Source organism: Eumetopias jubatus, unplaced genomic scaffold (genome assembly GCF_037043125.1).
Source record: "Eumetopias jubatus isolate StellerSeaLion01/CBP00866 unplaced genomic scaffold, mEumJub1_p1.0 scaffold_3, whole genome shotgun sequence".
In the NCBI taxonomy this organism is placed as follows: domain Eukaryota; kingdom Metazoa; phylum Chordata; class Mammalia; order Carnivora; family Otariidae; genus Eumetopias; species Eumetopias jubatus.
This window is the reverse complement of record NW_028274809.1, coordinates 1,582,583-1,603,579: the sequence shown is the minus strand read 5'-3', so window position 1 is coordinate 1,603,579 and position 20,997 is coordinate 1,582,583. Positions and strand designations below refer to the sequence as shown.

Here is a 20,997-nt window from a genome sequence, read left to right as displayed (position 1 = left end):
CCCTGGTGCCCACCCTTCTGCTCTCTGCCTCCATGAATCTGGCCACTCTCAGGACCTCAGAGGTGGACTTGGACAATATCTCTCCTTCTGTCCCTGATCCGTTTCACCCAGTGCGATGTCCCCCGGGTTCATCCATGTGCTAGCCGCGGCCAGAATGTCCTTCCTTTGCGAGGCCGAATCACTCCCTTGTGTGGATGGACCACATCGTGTTTCTCCGCTCACCTGTTCATGGACCGTTGGGTTGTTTCCACCTTCGGGCTGTTGTGAATACGCTGCTGTGGACATTGGTGTGCAAATCTGTGTTTCAGTCCCTGCCTTCACTTCTTTTGGGGATACACCCAGAAGTGGGGTTGCTGAGTCCTATGGTAACTTCTTATTTAATGTGAGGAACCACCCTACTGTTTTCCATAACAACTGTATCACTTCACATCCCCATTTTCTTTTTCTTCTTTTTTTAAGGTATGCTTTTCTTTCTAAACAACGCGTTAGCTACATCCCATACATTTTGATATAATAATTTTCGTTATTATCCAGTTCAAACTGTTTCCTAATTTCCATTGTGATTCTATCCATGGGTCATCTAGAGGTATAAATACCCTAATTTCCAGACATGTAGAGATCTTCAAATTGTTTTCTACACCTCGTTTGAGTATATTGTGCTCAGAGGTTTTGTTTGGAACACCTTAGAGTGGACAAGACTACTAGCATCCAAGCGGGGATGGGAGGGAGGTAAGTGGATATACGGACCTGACCTCAGGGAAGAGCTCCATGCTGGAAATAGACGTGTGGGGTTGCTGGCTTGTGCGTAGCTGGGTGAGTGTATATGGAAAGAGGAGCTGGAGCACTCCCACACTTACAGACGGGAGAGGCAAGAAGGAACCAGCCAAGGAGACCAAGACGGGTGGCCAACGAGATGAGAACAACTGGGGGTGGTGTCAGGAGGAGAATGTTTCAGGGAGGAGGTGGTGACCCCCATGCTGCTAAGAGATCAAGGAAGATGGAGACCATGGACCCCTGGGTTTAGCAACATGGAGGTCACAGGTGACCTTGACTGCAAGGGTACCTCATGGGGCGTGTGGAAGCAACACTTTTTTAAAGAGGGTTATAAATTAAAACAGTTTGTGTCAATAAGCAGGGTCTGAAAGAGAGAGAAAAACCACTGATACATAAGAAGAAGGAAGGCTTGCTGGACAACGTGTTAGGTACACGACAGAAGATGAGGGGGGATGGGAACTGAGGGGGCCACCCATGCGACTATAGGGTGCTTGAGAGCATCCTGGTGCGGCAAGCCCTCCTCACGCACTTGCCAAGGCCCAAGCCCTGCGCTATTTCCAAGCCAGCCAAGGACAGAGGCTCTGGCCCATCTCCGAATCTTCCATCCATTTGCCCTGATGCAGCCAAGGTCATGTCAGACCGGGTCAGATTAAGCAGTTATGCTAATCAAATGCGCCACATCCCCCTCCTCCTCATTCAGAAACCCCGCTCTCCCTGCTGCCACACCATGGTCCATAGCCATCCAAGGCTCCCACAGCGTCTGCCTCTCCTGCCTCGTTGCCCCCACCCCTGCACCCTCCTCCCCCAGGCCCCATGCAGACTTTGAGAACCCACCCCACTGTCTTTACTCCCACTCTTCCCTCCACCTGGACACCTGACCTGTGCCTCCGCTATAGCTGCTGGGCCCTTGCTTGTCCTGCCACCTCCTCCAGGAAGCCTGTGTGTGCACCGCGAACACAGGAGCAAACAAGACCAACAGGGCCCTTGCCCTTCCGAGAGTTCCTTAATATAAATCATTTTGTAGTTAGTGATGCACACCTTAGGCTGGGTTTTCCGTCGTCCACACGGTGACCTGTACCAAGCACTGATCATGCCGGGGACTCAGAGATAAATGACAAGTTGTTCCCCTCACCCCGAAATGCCTGTTCAATGCCTGGCCCGGATCTCCCATTTATTATGAGTTGAGGATCAAACTGCCCCCCGTAAGAAGCAGGACCCTGCTCCTGGGGTGACACCCAGGGCCCCAGCAGGCTCCACAAATGCACAGAAATCTGAACTGGCCAGTGCTAAGACAGAGCAGCCAGGGGCCAGGTGTTACCGCAGACACAGAGGAGCTCTTTTTCCTCAGGAAACGGAGCCTGGCAGGCCACCAGCCCGGCCAGGGCCCTCTCTGCAGCAGGCCAAGCCACGGAAGGATGGCAAGCAGACGTCCGGTAGCTGGCCTTGGCTGCAGACCCTGTCCTCGGATGTGTCCTCCCCAGCTGTGCCCGCTCCTGGCGAGGGCCAAAGCCTGCTGCCGAGGGAGGCAGGGGGGGCCTGTGGGAGGGCCCGAGTGGGCAGACAGGGAGGAGCACAGGGGGCGGCAGCCATGTGGGGCCAGGTTCTCAGTTCCTCTGCCATCTGCCTGGGCTCAGGGACGTGCCACACCGGGCAGGACACCTGAGGCCAGTGTGCCTGCTGAGTCCGTCTCCTGCCACGGGGAAGGTGCCGGGACCCACAGGCGGGTCAGTCCTAACACTACCTTTTGTGGGTGCATGACCTTGGGGGAGCCTCCTCGCCCATAGAGTGAACAGGAAACCTGCCCTTTGGGGTCACGACAGCGGGAGTGACGATGTTCGCTAAGAAATCCTCAGCGGGGAATGCCCCGCCTCACTTCACTCCTGCGGGCTGGCGACCTTCCCTTCTCCATGGCGCAGGTCAGCCCCCGGAGCCACAGCCTCCTGCAGTACCGCTGGCAGCCACACAGCGGCACTGTGGGAGCTCGGCCACCCAACGCAGCAGCCGGCCAGTCCGCCGGCGGAGGGGCCCAGGACAGCTCCTGGACTCGCACTCCCTCCCTCGGCCTGCTCCTGCCCCGGGAGGCTGCAGCCTGTGACCTGGCTGAGCGGGGATCGTCCACTGGACGCTCTGTCCCGGGGTGATTTTGATCAGAGGTTCGGGTGCCCCTCCCTCCCTACCACTGGGCTCATTGAACGCACTCTGGGGCACCCAAGGGTCTCCCTAGGTCGGGGGTGGGGGAGCCTGACCTTCCATCCCGAAGATGCCAGGCTCCTCTTGCGAGCCCATCCTTCCCTCCTCCTGGGTAATAGGCGGTCTGCGTCTGGTGCCCCTAGGAGCCTGGACGCCCAGGGGGAGCCACTCGGGGACTTACTGATGCTGCTCCCCAGCAAGAGGAAGTAGTGAAATTGCTCTGTGTCATTTCCATTCCTGACCTACAAGGCCACCTGCCCTCCCGAGCCACCTCCTGTCCCACGGACTCCACACCCCACCCTCCCCAGGGGCGCAGCACCCCCAGGGCTCTGGGATGCCCCCTCCCATTTCACAGATGAGGACCTGAGGCAGGAGACACACCCAGGGTCATGCGGTGCACTGGCTGCGGCAGCACAGGGACCCAAGCCCAATTCAAAAGGGGAGTCCTGCTCTGATCTGGGTGGGGTAGATAGGGGAGCCCACGTTCCTCCGTGCGCAGCCTCTCCCCTCCACACAGCCGCAATGGGGAGGGGTGACCATGACCAAGGGGTGCCTGGCCCCTTTGGCAGAGATCTGCTTCCACGGGCCGTGCCACACAGGGACTGGGACCTCGCAGGGGCCTTTAGCGCAAGTTGAGCTGAGGAGGGCGCTGGAGGCAGGAGGAAGGGATAGGGCTGCGTTCAACCGTGAGTCTGGGGTCTTTGGGGAAACAGATGTCCAGTCCTCCTCCGACGGGCTGAGAGTCCCGGGGCGGGGGGTAGCCTTCTGGAAGCCTCCCTGTGCACTGCCCCGACACGCAGACTCCCCCACCCCCACCCCCCGCCTCGGGGCCGGACCACAAATGGCCAGCCGGGGAGGAGGGCCCCCCGGCCCGCAGAGGAGGCGACCCGCCCGGACCTGCAGGGCCGCAAGTGGCGGCCAGGGGCTGCAGACAGGAAGGTCTCGGGGCGGAGTGAGCAGCCTCTCTGGGCCAGACTCAAGGCGGCCGAGAACAGGCGGCGAGCCGCGGGGTCCTGCCCGGAGGTCCGCGAGGCCCCCGCGACCCGCCCCGGATGGAGCCCAGGCCTCTCTCCTGGCCCCGCCCCCCACTCCTGGCTCTTCCCCTTCCCCTCCCGGCCCCGCCCCCTCCCGGCCCCCCCTTCCCCCTCCTGCCCCTGCCCCTCCGGGGCCTGCTCCTTCCCCGCCCTCAACACCCCACGGCCCCTCCCCTCCGAGCGCCCCCCGCCGCGCCCCCTCGGCTCCAGCTGGGCCGTGGCCCATCGCAGGCACCCGGCCACAGCTGGAACCCATTACGCCCCCAGCGCCTCTTGGGACGTCTCGGCTAATAAGTGACCCTCTGTAAATGTTAGGAATGAGTCAAGTTTATGCCGCGCTGCTTCAGCCTTCCCGTTAGCGGGTGGCGCCTCGGATGCCCGAGGGAGTGGGGAGGGTGGGGGAGGACGAAGGGGCAGAGTCGGTGCTGGCCTCGGAGGGAGAGCCTCCTGGAGTTCATTGTTCCTACAGCGGGGCCGGGGTGGGTCTCACTACCCCTCTGAGCCTCAGTTTCCCCGCGTGCAAATACAGGGTTCAGGGCAGACAATGGCTGAGCCCCTTTAGCCGCCTTTCCTCCCAGGAGGACATTAGGCGGGGTTGATGGTCTTGGCACTCGTGCCTTGCTTGGCCCAGAGAGGGTAGCAGGCACATCCTCCCCCGCCGGAGACAGGCTGCTCACCTCCCACCCGGAGTCGTACTGAAGGGGCGCATGGGGGGTGTTGGGGGATGGCGCCTTCCCAAGGCCCCCTGCTGACTCAAATTCAAGCATCACTGCGCGAAGTAAGGCTCCAGCCTGAAGAAGGGCTGGGTCCCAGGTGAACCGGGACTAGGGGTCTCACCCCAGGGGGAGGGCAGTGGAAGTTGGTTCGCGGTATTTGCTCAGTGACCGTCCAGCACCTGGGCTGGGGATCAGAATGGGGCCTCACCAGGTGTCATGCAGGAACCCAGGTCTCGGGGCGGGGGCAGGGGGTGGTGACTCTTGGCATTCTGGTCCAGATGGAACATGCCTTGTGTCCAGGGAGAATTTGAGGCGTGTGTGCAGAAGATGCCAGGCTGGGATCTCAGGAAGGAAGAACAGAGAGAATGTACCAGGGCAATGGGGTGGGCAGAACAGGGGTACGCCCAGGAAGCCCTCCACCCCCACCAGCCAGGGGCTGAGGGTCAGAGCCAGGTGGAGCCGTCTGAACCCGGAAAGGCTTCAGGGAGAGCTGGGAGGAAATCAGAGGAGGGAGGGGACAGGCAGTAGGAGGCGGTTCAGTGGTCCCTCATCCGGACCCTGGGCTGGGAGGGAGATTTGGGGTCACAGGGCGAGGGAGCAGGTTCTGAGGGACCCCAGGGGAGGGGGATCCCGGGGAGCCCAGAGGAGGGGTGAGTTTCAGAAGTCTGGGACTGGGTGGGCTGTGATAGGAGCACCCCGGTTTGCGGCCCTGGAGAGTCACTGTCTCGGGATCCCCTGGGAAGCACCCGGTGGTCTTGTCACACCAAGCGCTCTCACATCAAGAGTGAAGTGCTGCTTCACAGGCCCCTGAATGTCGTTCCCATGGCCAGTGCCACAGTTAGGCCCAGCAAGAAGGGCCCTGCCTGGGCCCGGGGTCTAGAGGGCACCCCCCGGCCCTCCCCCAGCTCTGCCTACCTCATGATGCAAAGAATCCCCAGAACAAAAGCAATGTGCCAACTCAGAGCCCAAGACCTCCCAATACCAGTCTCTGACTATCCAGAACCCTGGGATTTCCTGCCCACTTCCAGGCCTGCTGAGACCTCTCCCCCGGCAGGCCGGCTGCTCTGGACGGGCCGGGAAGGAGGGCTGTCCTCACTCCCCTCCCACAGCCCCTCCCACGGTTCCTGCTCTGCCCTCTCCCAGGGCCCCCTCGTGCCCTTCCTGGCGGGCAGGGCAAAGCCCTGAGCAGCTGGCCGCCTCCAAAAAGGGAGGTGGGTGGGTGGGCCTAGACCCTTACAAGTTGTCAATCCCTCCCAGCAACCCCCACTGTGAAAGTGGCGAGACCGTGTGCTGCAGGTGGTTAGGAGGTCGGGTCCCAGGACCGGAGCAGGGGCACCTGCCTCCCGGTGCCTCTGGAGACACCCACTGTGAACACTCAGCCTGGCCCCCACAGAGGTGGAGCAGGGCCAGAAGGCAGGGCACAGTTACCAGCTAGGCTAGGTGTCCTCCGGGTCCCCAGTGCTCAGAGCACCGCCGGTTACTCTACGGGTAGAGAAACCAAGGCATGTGCTTTGGGTGGTAGCCTCAGGCAGTCCTCTGCAGAGCACTTGGCGGCTGGGCTGGGGAGCGCCCTGTGGTAGCCCCCACGGACCCCAATGGGCTCACTGTCCAGGAGGCTGCCAGCCCCAAGTGAGTCTGGATGGCTGTTTTTCAGAGGCTGGAGGACACCGTCTTGAGTCCCACGGCCAGCAGAGAAGACCGGGCCCTGACTGTACGTGGGGAAGGCCTGCAGGCTTTGCCCATGCCTGTACCTGCCCGAATCCGGGAGATCGTGGCTGGCAGCCTGGGGGACAAACCACACCAAGGTGACGGGCGGTGGTAGGGGTGACGATGGAGGTGGGGGTGGGTACCAGGGGGGCCACAGAGCCATCAGCTGGAGTCTAGCTTCCATGCGTCCCCTGCCCCTGCAGTGTCCCCCTCCGGGTTCCAAGCCCCACCTAGGCTGGCCCCTCCTGTCATCTTGCAGTGTGATGGGGCACAGAACCACGCCCTCCCCCGGGGTCACCCACAGGGGTCACGTGTCCAGACTCACAGCATGCTTACCACGAGGCCACAAGGACTGTCCAGCGCTGCGTTTGCGTTTGACACATTTGTGACCAGCCGTCGTGATTTCATCATATTTGGGTTTCATTAGATGAGTGAAAATCCTGAAGGTCAACACTCAGGAAGCACAGACACTGAGCAGGCCCCTTGCACCCTGCCCCAGACCTCTGCTCACCCAGCCCGCAGGCCCCCCCCCAGCCCCGCCCGGGACCTCTGCTCACCCTGCCTGCAGGCCCCCTGGGGCAGAGCGCTTTGCAGCTAAGGAACTGGCCCCAGGCTGGGTCCCTGCAGCCGTGCCACCCACTGGTCAGGCCACTTGGCCCTAGCTAGTGCTGGTGACTCCCTTGTGTGTGGGTCCCGACACCCCTTTCTATAGTAAGCGTCTGTCCAGCCTCCTGAGGGAACCAGTCACTCACGATAGGTGTGTGTTAAGGAAGAAGAAAGCCCACTGTGTACTTAGAAAAGCAACTCGCTCTTCAGATGAGATCGCCTTACCCTGACTCAGCAGTTCTCCCTGCTTCACAGGGGGTGGGGGTCCCCAGTGTCCAGGCCACTCCCACACCCTCTGCTCTAATTGGTTTGGGGCTCTGCTGGGGTTAAAGGTGTGGATGAGAGGTAAGGTATCGGTGGCCCGCCCTCCGACAGGAGTGGGAGGGAGGCCTGGAGCATGAAGTGCACATCCCCCACACCAGGGTCCCGGGTCAGAGCTGGACCCTCCTGGAAGAGCGGGGCAGACCAGCAGTGCGAGCCCGGGGACTGGCCCAGAGGCCCACCGTGGGGACAGGGTGCCGTGGCTGAGGAGGCGGGGGGCCCTGGTCCGGCCGCCCGGACTGACGCTGGCACTGCCCCTACAGGGGTGCAGGGGCTGCTGACTGCCTCGGGCCGTGCGCAGGAGGAGAATGAGCTCCTGCAGGATGAGCTGGCCAGGCTGGAGAACCTGCTGGCCCAGGCAGGCACTGAGCAGGACGAGCTGGCCAGCAGGTGCCACATGCTCAGTGAGCGGGTAAGCGTGCGCACCGGGCACGTGGCAGGCAGAAGGCGGCAGCCTGGCCTGCGGAGAGGCAGTCACCTGTTGGGACTGGTGGCCAGACAGCCGGGACCATCGTCGAGTCTTAGGACATAGAATGACAGGTGACGTCAGCCACAGCACATCTAAACCCCGAGCCACAGACGGGAAAATGGGCTGGAGGGGGAAGGTGATGATAGGACGGGTGTCCAGGCCCCCTCTCCCTCCTGCAAAGTCCCCCCCAGGTCTCCCAGCCCAGCTGAAGTGTTGACTTGTGTCCTGCCTGCCCGGTGGCTTTGTGGGGGCAGCCGGGTCAGTCCTGAGCCCTCAGCGCCAACACCTCACTTTTGGGGTCTGCTAGGAATTGGCCCCAACCCTCAGACAGAGCTTGTAGTAGAGAATTGGCTCTGCCCCCCACCCCACACCTTTTCCTGACAGCCGAGGCCAGGGAAGCCCTCAGAGGATAGCTGTGACCCCTGGGTCCTCTGTCCCTGGGGCACCCACAATGCTTTCCCCCGCAGCAAGATGCCATGTGGTTATAAAGTGTGGGGTTCGGGGGGCCTCCTGTTGTTCAGGTGGGGAAAACCATGGCAGAAAGCTGAGGAAACTTGCCAGGCCAAAGCCTCTTTCCAAGGTCTGCCACTCCAAGCCCGATGGCTCCTGACGCGGGACTGGGCTGCAGATGCCCAGCTCCCAGTGCGGGGTGCTCAGAGTCCCTGCTGCGTCTGGCCCACCCCACCCCTGCTATCTTCAGAGTCCTCCTTGCACTATGTGGCAGGACACATGACCCCAGTTTCCGGAAGAGAAAACTGAGATTCAGAGCAGCCAGACTTGCCCAGGGCTGGGGTGCCAGTGTTGGAGCCGAGGCTGAACCAGGGGCTGGCCCTTTCCCCAGCATGACCAGTGACCCGTACCAGCTGCCCGAGGCCCCCAGGATATCCGGGGCTTCCGGGAATCGGCAGCACCACCAGCCCCCATACTAAACACCCGCTCTCACGGCTGCCCCCACCCCTAGTGAGCCCCTCAGGCAGGACCACGGGGGCATCCTCAGCCCCATCAGCTCCAGGAGGACATCAGCATGCTCGCCTGCCCTCCAGGGCTGTCTGTGGCCTGGGCCCAGTCGTGGGGGTGGGGGGCCTTCCTAGCACAGGGTGGGGAGATGTTGGGAACCGGTGGTGGGAATAGAAGCCAGAAATCCTGCGGACAGATTAGTAAGCCTCATGAGTCAGAACTGAACTCCCAGACCCCGCAGCTCAGCGCACATGTCAGGCTCCCACGGGCGTCTCAGCCTCCCCCTTGTGCAGGCGCCAGAGGGGCCCGGCCGCCCCCAAGTCACCCCCAAGCAGATGGGCAGGGTGGGGCGGGGGTCGGGGGGGCCAATGTGACTGCTCTGTGGTCACCCCCAGCCCCTGCCCTGGCCTCCTGGCTCTCCTGATTTCCCCATGTCTCAGCACCCCACCAGCCCGCCTGCTGGGCCTGAGTTCCCCGCCCCAGACACCCCAAGTGTGCTCTGGGTCGGCACAGCCAGGGGCAGCCCCTAGCACCTCCTGTTCTCCTTGGAGCTCAGGCCCCAGCAGGGAGCCAGGAAGGACTCAGGCTCTGAGGCAGGCCTGGTCCAGCTCGGCTCAGATGACCCCCATCCCCAGCAGGCGTGCTGGGGGTGGAAGCCACTCATGTGGCCATGGCTCTTGCCCACCTGTGGAGGGGGCACGGGGAACACAAGATTCCAGCAGCGGCCGGGGAGGGGGGCAGCCGGAGGGGTGGGACCCCACCCTTTCGCGCTCTCAGCGGGGGTGACCCCAGGCCTGCCCTGCAGTTTCTTTATGAAGCAGCCCCGGGGGCTCCCCTCCTCAGCCAGCCGCAGGCACTTGGCCCAGGGTCGGGGGGTGAATGCCTGCCCCTCGGCCCCATCCCCATCGTGTGGAGGGGCCTCAGCCTCAGCAGACCCCTGCTGGCGGCCCGAGGGGCGCCCTCTCTCCCACCTCGGGGAGGGCTTTATGCCACAGCTGCCCTGCCTGGTGGGCTCAGGAGCTGCTGGCTAGGTGGGCTGCTGTCCCTCTCCAGCTCCAGGCCCGTCTGGAGACCACCGAGGCTCGGCTGCGGAGGTCAGAGCTAGAGCACAGCGTGGACCTGGAGGAGGCCCTGGGCCGTCTGGAGGCCGCTGAGCAGAGGTGAGTCGGGACTGATGCGGCAGTCAGGGCTACCGGGAGCTCAGCCGTCACCCCTGGAGGCAGCAGACCCCACTGTGCCTTGGGGCCGTTGGCCAGTCTCTTCCCAAAGTGACTCCAAGTCAAACTTGCCTGGACGCGTTGGCCCCAGGCTTCAGAGGCAGGGGAAGGAGTGGGCAGAGCAGGGTGGGGAGGGGGACCAACCGGCTGTGGGCCTCAGGTGTGGGGTGCAGGTCCCATAGGTCTGGGGGTCTCACCGGCCCTGCGCTTCCGAGCATGCCACCTCCAGGCCCCGACGCCCCCGAGGCTGGTGCTCTGGCCAGTGCTGCAGGCAGGCCCCCTGAGCTGACCGTGGCCCTTGCTAGCACAGCTAGTCCTGGGGTGCCCATGGGTGCTTCCCTCAACCCCACCCTTCTTCAGTGCTCTGGCCCTGACTCCCAGGCCCCTTTGGCTCGGGCCACTCTGACTTCATGGTCAGGGGCTCCTCTGTTCACCAGCGGCCAGCACGTGTCATGCCCTAGCCTCCCCAGTGGTAACCCCAGTCCTCCAGAAGTAGCCTCTGACCCCAAGCTCTAGGACACCGTCCCCAGAAGGGAAGGGGCATGTCTCCACACTGCAGGGAGAACAGCCAGGAGGGGCTGAGCCCCTGAGCTCGGCTGCGTCTTCAGACCTGGGGGAGGTTAGGACATTTGTGGAATACTTCCCGTTACTTGCTTCATCCTCAGGGACTCTGGAAACAGAAGGAAAGTGCTGAGAAGCATTTTGAAAACCAGTTTTCAAAAAACAGCAGGGGCGGGGGTGAGGGGTCACAACCCAAGAGGAGGTGATGCTCGGGTTGAAAGGGGAGCAGAGAAGGTCCCTTTCGCGGCCTCGCAGCCTGGCCGGGAGGGCTAGCTCTCGGAGGGCCGCTCTACCCATCACGGCCAGTTTCAGTGGAGAGAGGACCCCACGGCCACAGGGGGGCTGCCCCCCTTCACGGGACGTCATCTCTCCACTGCCCTGCCCTTTCCTCCCAGGCCCGGTCCCCTCAGCTGCCAGAGCCGCCCCTCATGCGTCTCCGGGCTCACCCCTGCACCTGGGACAGAGCCAGCCGCACTCGTGGGGCCCAGCTAGGGACGCTCCGCGTGGGAGGAAGAGGGCGAGCAGGCGTCTCCGAGACGGAGGGTGCCGGGGGGCACTCAGATACTGGCCCCAGTTTGGGGAGCTGTGGGCACCCCATGGCAGGTGGTCAGTGCCGCTTAGCGGTGGCTTGGGGACCTTCACACCGAGCTGGCCTGGCCGGGCCCAGGGAGCACGGGGCTTGGCTCTCAGAGCCTTTGGAAGGAGAAGCCACCTGCCCATGGTCATGCTGCTGCGGTTTCTGCCCGGCCAGGAGCACCGGCCTCTCCCAGGTGAACACCCTTCTGCGGAAACAGCTGGAGCACATGAAGAAGGCCAACGACAGGCTGGCCGAGGAGCTGGCCAGGACAGCGGACAGTGTGCTCCATCTTCAGAGCAAGCTGGAGCTGAGGGAGGCGCAGCGCTGGACTGAGAGACAGGTGCTTTCCCGCTTTTGCCCACTGGCAGGGGACACCTGTCCCGGTGCCTATGGCCCACGGCAGGGGGGAGGCAGTGGGGACTGGGAGAGGGTGAATTGGCTCTAGCTGTGGTTCCTCCTGGAGGGCAAGGCTGCTGACCTGCTGCCACACCATGTTCCCCATCGAGCTGGGCCACAACAGTCTACAGAGTGGGGGCACCATGTTAGGGAGGCCCTTCCTCGAGACCAGGCAGGCAGGACCCCAAGATCAGACTTGGAAAGTAGGATGAGGGCACAGGGTCCTGGCTCTGGCATGGCCTGCCCCATTCTTGAGAAAGAAGGAGGTCTCCGTAGGCCTGACTCCTGCTCGGGCTGCAGGGCTGGGGGGGCACTCGAAGGAGCCTGGGGCTACACCGTTGCTCCCAGCCCCTGGCCAGCGGCAGCAGGGCCCACCCAGGCCTTGCCTGATCACAGTCTTCCGAAACCCTAAGCCCTTCAGGGGCTCAGGGCACAGTGCCCTAGGCCGCAGGCCCCGGGGGTGGTCGCTAATGGCAAGACCCCTGGCGTGGGCTGGGGGAGATGCTTGGGACACATCACCCCCTGCTCCCCTGCCTGGTGCAGGTCTTCCCACGGCTATGCTTGTGGCCACGGAGTGAAAAGAGGCCTTCATGCCTCTGCTCTGGTCTGTCCTTGGACACAGCCCCCTGAAAGGGGCATGGCCTGGGGCAAGGTGGGCCTCCACAGCTGTGGCCATCTCTAAAGGGAGCAGGTGTCCCCACGGCCTTCCTACTGTCCTCTGCCGGCGCCACTGGCAGGATTTTTCCCAGACACCACCTGGAAAATGGTCGCTTCCAGGTGAAAGCAGAGGCCAAGGGCAGCCAGCGTGCCTGGGCCTCAGGCTGATCACACCCAGACGTCCCTCAGACAAGCCCGCCTCCCAGGGCCGTCCTGCACTGCCCGCCCAGCATCAGGCGGAAAGGACAGCCGGCTGGGCCCCTGCAGGCCCGGGGCATTGCTGCCACGCAGGACGGCTTGGCCCCTGTGCCCGGCCATCTGTGGCTGTGGTTCCGTGGGAGGCCGGGTGGGCCCTCCTGCTGTGCAGAAGCAGAGCGCCCACAGAGGGAGAGTGCCACCTTTACACGTGTCACCGAGAGGCCGTGTCTGTCCCCGCAGGGTAGTGGCTGACAGCAGGGGGCCTGTTAGAGGCAGCCCACGACCCTGCCCCCGCCTCCTCCTACAGCCGGGCTTGTGACCGCAGAGCGGAAGGAATGCCCTGGAGGACAGGTCTCTAGTTCAGCTTGGATTGGCTTGTCAAGGGTCTTCATTTCCCCCTTGGCCGTGAAAGAAGGTCTCATGGTCGGCGGGTGCTCTCTCTCAGTACCTTAAAGACCCTTCCCTTGTCCTCTGGCTCTGCGGTTGCTGCCAGAAGTCAGTGCCCGGGGCCTTTGATGCCGGTGGACTCCCCGCAAAGGTAATCTGTCCTCCCACCAGGCAGCTTTGACGTCGCCGTTCTGCGGTTTTACTAGGATGTGTCCCTATGCAGATTTCTTTCTGTTTATTCTGATTCAGACTCATCAGGATGCTGTGTCTCTGTTACTTTTGGAAAGTAGCCCTCACGTCTCCGAGCGTTGCCTGTGCCCATCCTTGCTCCTCCCAACCCCGAGCAGGCCAGCTGCTCTCACGACGCCCCGAGCCCCCCAGGCTTCTGAACCTGGCCTGTCTTCTCTCTGTCACCCTGGATTGTATTCTAGACAATTTCAAATATACCTACCTGGTCAGCTCGTCTGTCTCTGGTGTCCAAGCTCTGTTAAACCTGCCTGCTTTGTTAAATTCCAAATATTGTGTTTTTCATCTTTAAGAATTCTGGTAGATTCTTTTCCAAATATCTTACTCTTAACTCACATGTTCAAACCTCTCGTCTACTTGCTGACGCGTCCTGAAAATAGTTATGTTCTCCACTGTGTCTGATGTTCCAACATCTCAAGTTCCTTAAGGTCTGATTCTATTGTTTCTGCTGGCTTTTGATCATAGTGCTCTGTTTCCTTGTGTCTTTGGTGATTTTATTTTTTTATTTTAAACCAAGAGCTATTTATTTTTCTTGGAACTTTGTGAAAGTTCTTTGGAACCTGGAATGGATGTGGTATCTTCCAGAAAGGGTTTTCATTTGCTTCTGACAGGTGCATAGGGACTCTGACAGTCTTTGGGGCCACAATGAAGGGCATTTTCAGCCTGAGTTGTTTTTAAGCCACCAGGTTATATGACTTCAGACTGAAAACTACAGGCTGCCTTGTCGCCCCGTATCCACAGGGAAGATCCTTTTCCTTCCCGTTTTACCACCAGACTGCTGTCACAGCAGCACAGACCGGGGCTTATGTTATGTTAACATTAATTCTCACAGTTCTGGAGACAGAAAGTCTAAGATCAAGGTGAGAGACTATTCAGTGTGCGGCCAGGGCTGCTTCCTGGGGCCCGGACAGCTCCTTCTCACTATAACTACACACACACACGCACACACACACACGCACACGCACATGCATGCACACACACACACGCATGCATGCATGCACACATGCCCAGACAGCTCCTTCTCACTATAACTACACACACACACACGCGCACACACACACATGCACACACACACACACGCCTGGACAGCTCCTTCTCACTATAACCACACACACACGCACACACACATGCACACACACACACATGCACACATGCACAAACACACACACACCTGGACAGCTCCTTCTCACTACAACCACACACGCACATGCACACACACACACATACACACCTGGACAGCTCCTTCTCACTATAACCACACACATGCACACGCACACACGCACACACGCACATGCACACACGCACACACACACACATGCACACACAGTGGAGGGGGTGAGCGAGCTCCCCAGGGCCCCTTTATGAGGGCGCTAACTCCATCACGAGGGTGGAGGCTGAAGGCCCCACCTCCAAATCCCATCCCACTGGGGATTAGGTTTCAACATTCAAATTTTAGGGGACACAGGCATTCCATCCACGGTACCTCCTTACAGTGTCCTGCAGGCAGGGCTGGTGTGTGCATGCGTGTGTATGTGGGCACGTGGGGGTTCTGGTCAGGCACATCTGGCGCCCCTTAGAGAGCAGCTTTGAGACCTCACTCATGAGTGTGGGCAGACTCCCCCTTTGGATGGACCCCAGGTTTTTCTCTCAGTCCCCTGAGCCCCTGTGGTCAAGGAAACATGCGCAAGTTGCTGAGTTTGGCAAGAGGTTGCGTGTATTCCTCTGGAGTTCCTGACCTCGCCGGTTCCTGGCCTGAGTGTTCCTCCCCACGTTGGCCAGCCCAGCCTTGCATCCCGGAAGCTGTGAAGTCTGGAATCTAACGTAGTTTCATTGTAATTATTGGGCAGGCCAGGCCAGGCATCTGCTCCTCCAGGAGGCAGGTCTAATCCCTGCTCTTTGAGGATCACAATGGGGGTGGGGAGAGCGGTGCAAGTATACAGAGGACTCTGGTCCCAGGCACGCAGGGGCCTACAGCGACGTGTTTCTGGGCTCAACGGGGGGACCTCAGATGTGGGATCAGGACAGGGGATCGGCAAAGGCTTTATGAAGGAGGGAGGGTGTGTGGGTCTTGAGAGCCAGCAGAAGTGAAGGCACGCTGTCCAAAAGCAGCGTTCGAGAGGCCCTTGGAACAGGCAGGGAGGGCAGAGGGAGTATGGGGCAGCGCTGGGCCCGCGGAGAGCCTGCTGGGGTCGCGGGAGGTCAGCACTCAGGACACAGCCAAGTGCAGGGCCTGGGAAGGTGGTGTGGAGACTCAGGACCCCTGGGCTTCAGCTCAGTTCCCTGAAAGGCCGACACTGCTGGCCACACATGGCCCCGTCCCGTTACTGCCCCAACTCCGTCCCCTGTCCCTCCCCCACAGTCCTGCAGTGGTCTCCTGCTCCACCATTACTACCCAGTTCACTCTGCCCTGTCTCAGCGGGCGGCTTCTCCACTTTCCCCTCCGTGAGCTCCAAATGGTAGAGGCGTCTGTGTCCCTGGCACCTTCAGGGACCAAGCACCACACCTGGACATGTTAGGGGCTCCCCTAGAGTAAGAGCTGCTCTCTTGGTGCTGGAGGAGGAAGGGAAGCCTCTCCCCCTCCCTGTGCTCGCTGGGGGTGGGGGGCGCACAGTTGCTGAGAGCTGCAGGGAGACCAGGCTGGGTCAGTCCTGGTTCTGGGCAGGACCTGGATGTGGTCACTTCCCCAGGTCCTTGGGGTAAGGGAGTGAGCACTGCTCCCCAGGAAGCAGGCAATTTGCATTATTTGGGAAGATAAGCCCATGGGAAAGGGGGCTGCAGGAACTTAGGTGGTGCTGGGTCTGCTGCCTGCCGTGGGAGCCAACCCAGCTTGGCATCCAGAGGAGAGGGCTGTGGAGAGGGTGAGTGGGGTTGCAGGGCTCCTCTCACCTCCCATGCCGGAAGCAGACTCAAGCCTCTTGCTTTCAGATCCAGCACACACACTCAGGGGGGCCCCAGGACTTCCTCCTCCTGTGGAGACAGGTCACTGCACTCCGCATACAGCTGGCCGAGCTGCGTGCGACCACAGAGAGGTGAGGGCATGGGGCGCATGGGGTTGGTCCCGTGGGTGTGGAGGAACGGACAGGAAAGGTGAGCGATGTGGGAGAAGCACAAACAGACAGAGCAAGGTAGGCAGGGGTGCAAGGGGAGAGAAGGCAGCGGGGCAGGCCCGTTAGGGGGATGCTGCGGAGCGGGGGATCCACAGGGCAGAGCCTCAGGGCCCCTCGGATCCCTCTGGCACCTCACACAGGTCTGGTCTGGGATCTTTGAGGTACATGTCATGTCAGGATCCCGTTCGCATAGCAGGAGACTGAGGCTCAGAGGTTCAGTGTCGTGCTGGAAGCAGAGAGCCTGTCCTGGCCGGCCTGGCCAGCCCCCGCTCCCCCTCCCCGGCTGGGATGTGCTGGAGGCTTCTGAGGATGGCAGGGGAGGGGGCTGGCTGTGGGCAGAGAGCAGGGCCCAGGTGACCAGACCCTGCCTCTCCCAGCCGCTCACAGCCTTCGGGCCCGGAGCCCGCAGACGGTCCTGAGGCTAAGCTGGGGGTGCTGCCCTTGTATCCCAGGGGTCTCACAGACATGCGAGCGGAGGCGGCCAGGACAGCCTGGCGCCTGCAAACAGCCTGCCTGAACCTTGACTCCAACCTGCGTCTGTCAGCCAGCAGCGGGGCCGGTGCCCTGGAGCAGCAGGCCCTGCAGGCTGTGCAGCTGGAGCGGCAGCTACGGGACAAGGTGCGGGAGATGCTCCAGCTGCAGGGCCGCTGGGACGCAGAGAAGGTGGCGCTCCAGGCCAGGTGGGTGCCGGGCGGCAGGCAGGCCGGGAGGCTGGACCTCCCAGCCCTCTGCTCACGTGCATGGTGGCCCTCCTGGTGGCAGAGGGATGGTCCCCAAGGTGGGCTCACAAGTCCCTAACCAACCCCTGAAGGCCAAGCTATAGCGCCCGAACTTTGAGGGTTTCAGGGGACGCTGCAGTGGATGCATTTGGACTGCGTCCTCCTAGCTGGGTCCCAGAAGTGGACTTTTCCGTCCTAGAAGCACATCCCTCCAGAGGTGGGCTCCTGCTTTGAGGTAGCCCGTTTAAGAAGCTGAGGCAGGTGGAGGGGCCCAGGTCTACTCCTGGTGCAAATGAGCCTCAGAGCAAGCACACGAGGTTTTGGACGCAGAACCATGTCGGTGGCTCAGAAATCTCCAGTGGGCAGCTTCAGCAGGCAGTGGGGAGACAGGGCCCCAGGGAAGGCCTAACCTGCTGGCCCTGGCGCACAATTCCACAGAACCTAGGGTCACTCGGCCACAAACACCTGCAAGCTGAGGGGAAGAAACCTGCCCTACCCTCAGGGGGCCAGCTGAGTCCAACAAACCCCAGAGCAGCCCCAAAGGAGCATGATGGCCCCATGCAGCCTGCAGGGGCTTCACCCCAGGGCCTGCGCCAAAGATGCTGGGGCCTCAGGAAGGGAGACCCAGGGGCCCGGAGGGGAGCCAGGGGTCTTTGAGAAGAAGCTGGCTCCTGGGAAGGAAGGGACAATGACATCACTTGTTGTTAGATTTCAGTGGCTGAGGTGCTCTAGGCAGAGGAAGCAGCTGGACCAACGGCCCTAAGGACAGGGGCAGGGCCTCAGGGGCCACTGGCCATGATGCTGGAGAGCAAGTCAGGGGCAGGGTGGTGGCCTGAACTCTGATTCTGCATGTTGCTCCAGAGACAGTGGGGGCCACTGAAGGTTCTAGAGCAGGAGAGAAGTGTCTGACCAGGCAAGGGACTAAGGCCCGCTCGGCCAATGCCAGGGTGTAGACCACAGCACAGGCGGAGTGTGGACACAGCCCGTGCATCTTCAGGGCACCCCTGCACTCTGGGCTTTGTTCTCTGCTCTGACAACCCTTTCCCCGGCCCCCACCTTCTCTCCAGGGTCTCCGAGCAGGCGCTGCTGGTGGAGAAGCTCACAGAGCAAAACTCGAAGAAGGAGGCAACCATCTCTTCCCTCAGAATGCATGTCCAGAAGCTGGTGCGTGGGGCTGTGAGAAGCGTCAGGTCTGCGGGAGGCGGGCACAGGGTGGGAGTTCGGCACCGGCCCCGCTGAGGCATCTGCCCAGAAGCTGCTAGAGGACACCTCGGAGGAGGGAGCTGAGTCCCTGCAGCACGTTCTGAAGAGCATCACAGAGGTGCAGGCCGCCTGGGTCCTTCCTGCGGTAACGCGGCAGAGGAGCTAGGATCCTGATGGCTGACCCTCCACAGGATCTGGAAGGGCCTTGCTTGGCCACAGCCCTGAGTTCTCTCCCTCCATCCCTTCCTCTCTGTACCCTGAAGGTGGCCCGGGCAGACGCCGGGGGCCCGGAGCTGGCGTGGGGTGGCAGCGCTGGAGATGAGGAGGCCCGGGGCCCACTGAGGAGGCCCACGCGCTCTGCGTCCCCCCACCAGGGTGTGTCCCCACCGCGGGCCCGCTCCCCGGACACCCCGGACCCCACACTGCAGGCCGTGCAGACAGCCTTTGAGAGGCGGCAGCTGCGGGAGCAGGTGGGCAGCCACGGGGCACCGGAGGCAAAGCTGTGTGCGGAGGGCCATTACCCGGCCTGCCCGTGGCTCACCCACGGGTCACAGGAAGGGTGGCGGGGGTGCCACCGAGGGGAGCCAGGGGCCTTTGAGAAGGAGGTGGCTCCGGGGAAGGGTCTGGACACAGCCAGTGTGTCTTTGGGGCCCCCCCCGCCCCCCCGTGAGCTGCAGCCCCAGGGAGGGGGCTCTGGTCTGCAGTGCAGCTCTGCTGCGGGAGTCTGGTCCAAGGCCCGTCTAGGCCAGAGGGGGTCACGCTGCACCCCCGCCCCGGGCAGGAACTGCGCCTGCAGCTGGAGTCTTCTCAGGCCGTGGCCGCCAGGCTCCGGGAGCAGCTGTCCGAGAGCCAGCAGGAGCTGCAGGCCTCAAGGAGACTCCTGCAGGAGCGGGTGCGGGAGCAGGTGCGGGAGCGCCAGGACCTCTTGCGCAGGCTGCGGACGCAGAGCCGGGAGGCGCATCACTGCAGGGCGACCAGTGAGCTCCTGCGAAGGTGACCGCAGGGCTGGGCGGGGCAGGCCAGGCGGCAACAGCCCGGGGGCGCTGCCAGCAGGAGAGAGGGCGGGCCCACCTCCGGGACAGAAACTGCTCCTGGCAAGGCCGCCCCCCTTGGCCTCCTTTTGCCCCCTCAGCCCCACAGCCCCCTGCCTACTCTGAGTCTCCTTGCCGTCATCTGGGCCCACCTGGGCTGCCTCTGCCCAGGCCCGGCCTATGCCCTGCCCCCTCCGCCGGCATCCCCCCAGTGCGGCCCGGTTCCACTGGCACGCCCTCTCCCCGCTCCCGCCTCCCGCCCGGCGGCCAGGACTCCTCCCAGGGGTCCGTCCGGCCTTCAGATGTCGTCTTGTCCGTCCTGTTCTCCACATCCACTGGGGTGGCCTGAGAGCCCTCCTGCGCTGTCCTGCGGGTCTGGCGGCCTATGGTGCAGTCGGCCCTGAGGCTTTCTGGATGCTTCTGTGCACACCTCAGTGCCCTGGGGTCGTGGGAGTGGGGAAGCGTGGAACCTCCAGAGGCCCACAGTCCTGAGTGAGGGGCTGGGAGGGGCCTCCCAAGTCCACACCGTGCCTGGGCTGGCACGTGGGGGCCCGCAGGCTCTGGCTAGAGGAGCAGGTGCTTCTCAAAGGGGCCAGGAGAGGGAGCAGGCAAGGAGGCTGCCTCCCCTCATCCCCCCTGGGGGCGGGGGGACTGCAGCTCCCTCGGGGAGGGGGGCTCCTTCTCTGGGTGACCCGGCAGTGTCCTTGGTGCTGAGACCAGGGATCTGAGGAGAAATGAGCCCAACCCTGCCTTGAGAGGCCCCCGGGGAACAACCCGGGCAGAGGAGTTCAGCCCGGCGTGGGACATGGCACAGAGGGATGGAGGAGGGATGGAGGAGGCTGCCCGGAGGGCCGAAGCCTTCCTGTGACGGGGGAGAGGCCTCCCGGGCGCTGACAGGCGCAGAGGTGGGGGAGTGCAGGGCCGCTCAGCGAGCAGGGTGAGGCTGGTGGGGTCCATCCCTCCACAGAGCAGAGGGCAGTGCGGGGTGGGGGGGGGTGGGCAGGCTGCAGCGCCCGGGGCAGGTGGGCCGGCCCGGGTGGGCCCCTCAGCGTTGGGCGCGGAGAGGCCAGATCCCACAGGACTTTGGGAAAGGGAGGCTTCAGGACTGGGCGCTCCGGGGGCCAGGACCCGATGGGGAGCCACTGAGGCCCAGATTCCTGGCTGAGGGGTGGCATGCAGAGAGGACTCGGGAGTGGGTCAGCCCGTGAGCACGGCTTTGCACAAGGCTGCTACACCTCAAGGGCCCGGGGTCCCTGTCGGGGCGAGCTGAGCAGGGTGCAGGCAGAGGAGGGGTCCCGTCCTTCCCGCTGAGTTCTGCAAGGACTAGCTGAGCTTGCCCTGTAAGTGCCAGAGGGCTAAGCACAGGACACACCAGGGAGCAAGACCCTTGAGTGCTTTCAGGGCTCACAGAAGCCGTCCAGGAGGGGATCAGCCTGCCCAGGCCAGAGGTGGCTGGGTGTCTCCTGTCCCCCACCATGCTTCCCCAGGAGGCTGCCCCGAGTGGCCCCCTGGCCTGGCACCACCCCCCCTTGCCCTGCCTGCACTCCCGGCACTGGGCCGAGGTCTGACTCTACCCAGGGTGTGTCCCTCGGCTCCCCTTCCCGGGACCCAGTCCTGGGGCTGCCCCAACTTCCACGCCCCTGTCCCCAGAGAGAAAAGGGCTCTGGAGACTGTGGCGGAAGGGATGAGGGGGAAGGCGGCCCTCTGAGACGGCTGGAGGTCACAAACTGTGGGCAGAGCCGAAGGAAGAGCTGGTGCAGCAGGGCGAGCGGGGCCGCAGGGAGCTGGAGACCAGGTGGGCTAGGCAGACGGGCTGCCACGCCTCTCAGCCTCCGTGTCCCCAGCCACACACGGGACCACATCCTTACCAGGCTCATCTCCGGGAGTGGGGGTGCTTGATGGGACAGCAGGGGTGAAGGGTTCT

At 62.7% G+C, this 20,997-nt stretch overlaps 1 protein-coding gene across 1 annotated transcript in view; it reads left to right on the top strand.

Moving 5' to 3' along the window:
- CROCC2 (ciliary rootlet coiled-coil, rootletin family member 2) overlaps window positions 1-20,997 on the top strand; it is a 63,830-nt gene that overhangs the window by 2,663 nt on the left and 40,170 nt on the right. Inside the window, 12 exon segments of the mRNA XM_088021988.1 lie at window positions 6,369-6,519; window positions 7,612-7,760; window positions 9,828-9,934; window positions 11,304-11,469; window positions 15,939-16,042; window positions 16,573-16,800; window positions 17,907-18,015; window positions 18,092-18,160; window positions 18,306-18,512; window positions 18,824-19,035; window positions 20,724-20,798; window positions 20,800-20,868. Of these exon segments, the coding sequence (XP_087878114.1) occupies window positions 6,369-6,519; window positions 7,612-7,760; window positions 9,828-9,934; window positions 11,304-11,469; window positions 15,939-16,042; window positions 16,573-16,800; window positions 17,907-18,015; window positions 18,092-18,160; window positions 18,306-18,512; window positions 18,824-19,035; window positions 20,724-20,798; window positions 20,800-20,868 (1,646 nt within the window).